The following is a 2,237-nucleotide window of genomic DNA, read 5'->3' as shown; positions in this document are numbered from 1 at the left end:
CCATAACCATGACCCCATCTTCTCTGAGTACAGACATCCCTTTGACAACACCAACAACGATCACTCACCATTCTGTGGGCTCTACTGAATCCTTGCTTACAGCAGCAGACCTCACATCAACATTCACTGTTTCCAGTTCCTCAGCAATGTCTACAAGTGACATCCCATCTTCCCCCAGCATCCAGAATACAGAAACCTCATCCCTTGTCAGCATGACCTCTGCCACCACTCCCAGTGTGAGACCAACTTTTGCAAGTACACACAGCAGTCCGACAAGTTCCCTCCTAACGACGTTTCCAGGGATGTATTCATTTTCCTCTTTCATGTCTGCCAGCAGTGACGGGACCACTCACGCAGAAACTATCACCTCACTTCCAGCCAGCACCAGTACACTCCACACAACAGCTGAATCCACCACGGCACCCACTACCACCACCTCATTCACAACTTCCATAACTATGGAACCACCTTCATCCAGTGTAGCAACTACAGGCACAGGTCAGACCACCTTCTCCAGCTCTACAGCCACATTCACTGAGACCACCACACTGACTCCTACAACTGACTTTTCTAAAGAAACTCTCACAACAGCCATGACTTCTACTCTCCCCATCACTTCTTCAATCACTCCCACCAATACAGTGACTTCTATGACACCTATGACCTCCTGGCCCATAGCCACTAATACGTTGTCATCACTTACCACTAACATTTTATCTTCTATACCTGTCCCGAGCACAGAGATGACCAGTAGTCATATTACAAACATCAATCCTGTATCCACCTTGGTGACCGCACTCCACACTACCATCACCAGGTCTACACCTACATTTGAGACAACTTATCCTATTTCTTCCACCAGCACTGTCACAGAGTCCACGACCGAAATCACCTATTCCACCACTATGACAGAGACATCATCCGCTGCCAACTCTCTTCCATCCACCTCTCCCTTGGTCTCAACCACAGAAACAGCCAAAACTCCTACCACAATCTTGATAACCACCACCACCAAGACCACCTCACATAGTACCACCAGCTTCACTTCTTCAACCATCTACTCCACAGCCAGCACACACTCCACTGCCATCCCCTCAGTTCCCACTACCTTGGGTACCATGGTGACTTCTACATTCAGGATCCCATCTAGTCTGAGTACAGATATCCCTACCTCACAACCAACAACCATCACTCCCTCATCCGTGGGCATCACTGGTTCATTACCTATGATGACGGAACTTACCTCAGTGTACACAGTCTCCAGGATGTCTGCAAGGCCAACAACTGTCATTCCCTCATCTCCCACTGTCCAGAATACAGAAACCACATCCTCTGTCAGCATGACCTCTGCCACTACTCCCAGTGGGAGACCAACTTTCACAAACACTGAGAACACTCCAACATGGTCTCTCCTGACAAGCTTTCCAATGACACATTCATTCTCTTCTATTTCTACCAGCAGCACCAGCACCACTCACACAAAGAGTATCTTCTCACCTCCAGCCACCACCAGTACACTCCACGCAACAGCTGAATCCAACCTGTCACCCACTATCACCACCTCATTCACCACATCTGCAACTATGGAACCACCCTCAACATCTGTAGCAACTACAGGCACAGGACAGATCACCTTCCCCAGCTCTACAGCCACATTCCTTGAGACCACCACACTGACTCCTACAACTGAAATTTCTACAGAATCTCTGACAACAACCATGACTTCTACTCCCTCTATCACTTCTTCAGTCACTCCCGCCAATACAGTGACTTCTATGACAACTACGACTTCCTGGCCCACAGTTGGTAATACGTTATCATCACTCACCAGTAGCATTTTATCTTCCACACCTGTCCTTAGCGCAGAAGTGATCACCAGTCAAACCGCAAACACCACACCTCCATCTATCTTGGTGACGACACTCCCAACTACCATCACCACGTCCACACCTACATCTGAGACAACCTATTCTACTTCTCCCACTAGCACTGTCACAGACTCCACCACCGAAACCACCTACTCCACAAGTATATCTGGTACATTGTCCACTGAGATTTCTCTCCCAGCCACTACTTCCTCTCTCACAACCAAAGGAACATCCACGACTTCTACCAGAAACTTGGTAACAACCACTAATGAGACCACCTCTCACAGTAGTCCCAGCTTCACTTCAACCATCCACTCCACCATCAGCACATCCACAACTGCCATCTCCTCAGTTCCCACTACCTCAGGT

General features: G+C 48.5%; 1 protein-coding gene across 1 annotated transcript; it reads left to right on the top strand.

The window, feature by feature from the left end:
- Window positions 1–8: 8 nt before the first annotated feature.
- Window positions 9–2,231, top strand: LOC116465817 (mucin-3A-like; the record flags this gene model as incomplete). Its single annotated transcript, XM_032148765.1, has 1 exon — window positions 9–2,231. A coding segment is annotated over exon 1 (2,223 nt), but the record flags the coding sequence as incomplete, so codon positions are not given.
- Window positions 2,232–2,237: the final 6 nt, after the last annotated feature.

Source organism: Hylobates moloch, unplaced genomic scaffold (assembly GCF_009828535.3).
Source record: "Hylobates moloch isolate HMO894 unplaced genomic scaffold, HMol_V3 SCAFFOLD_10671, whole genome shotgun sequence".
NCBI lineage: Eukaryota > Metazoa > Chordata > Mammalia > Primates > Hylobatidae > Hylobates > Hylobates moloch.
This window is presented reverse-complemented; position numbering and strand designations above follow the sequence as displayed.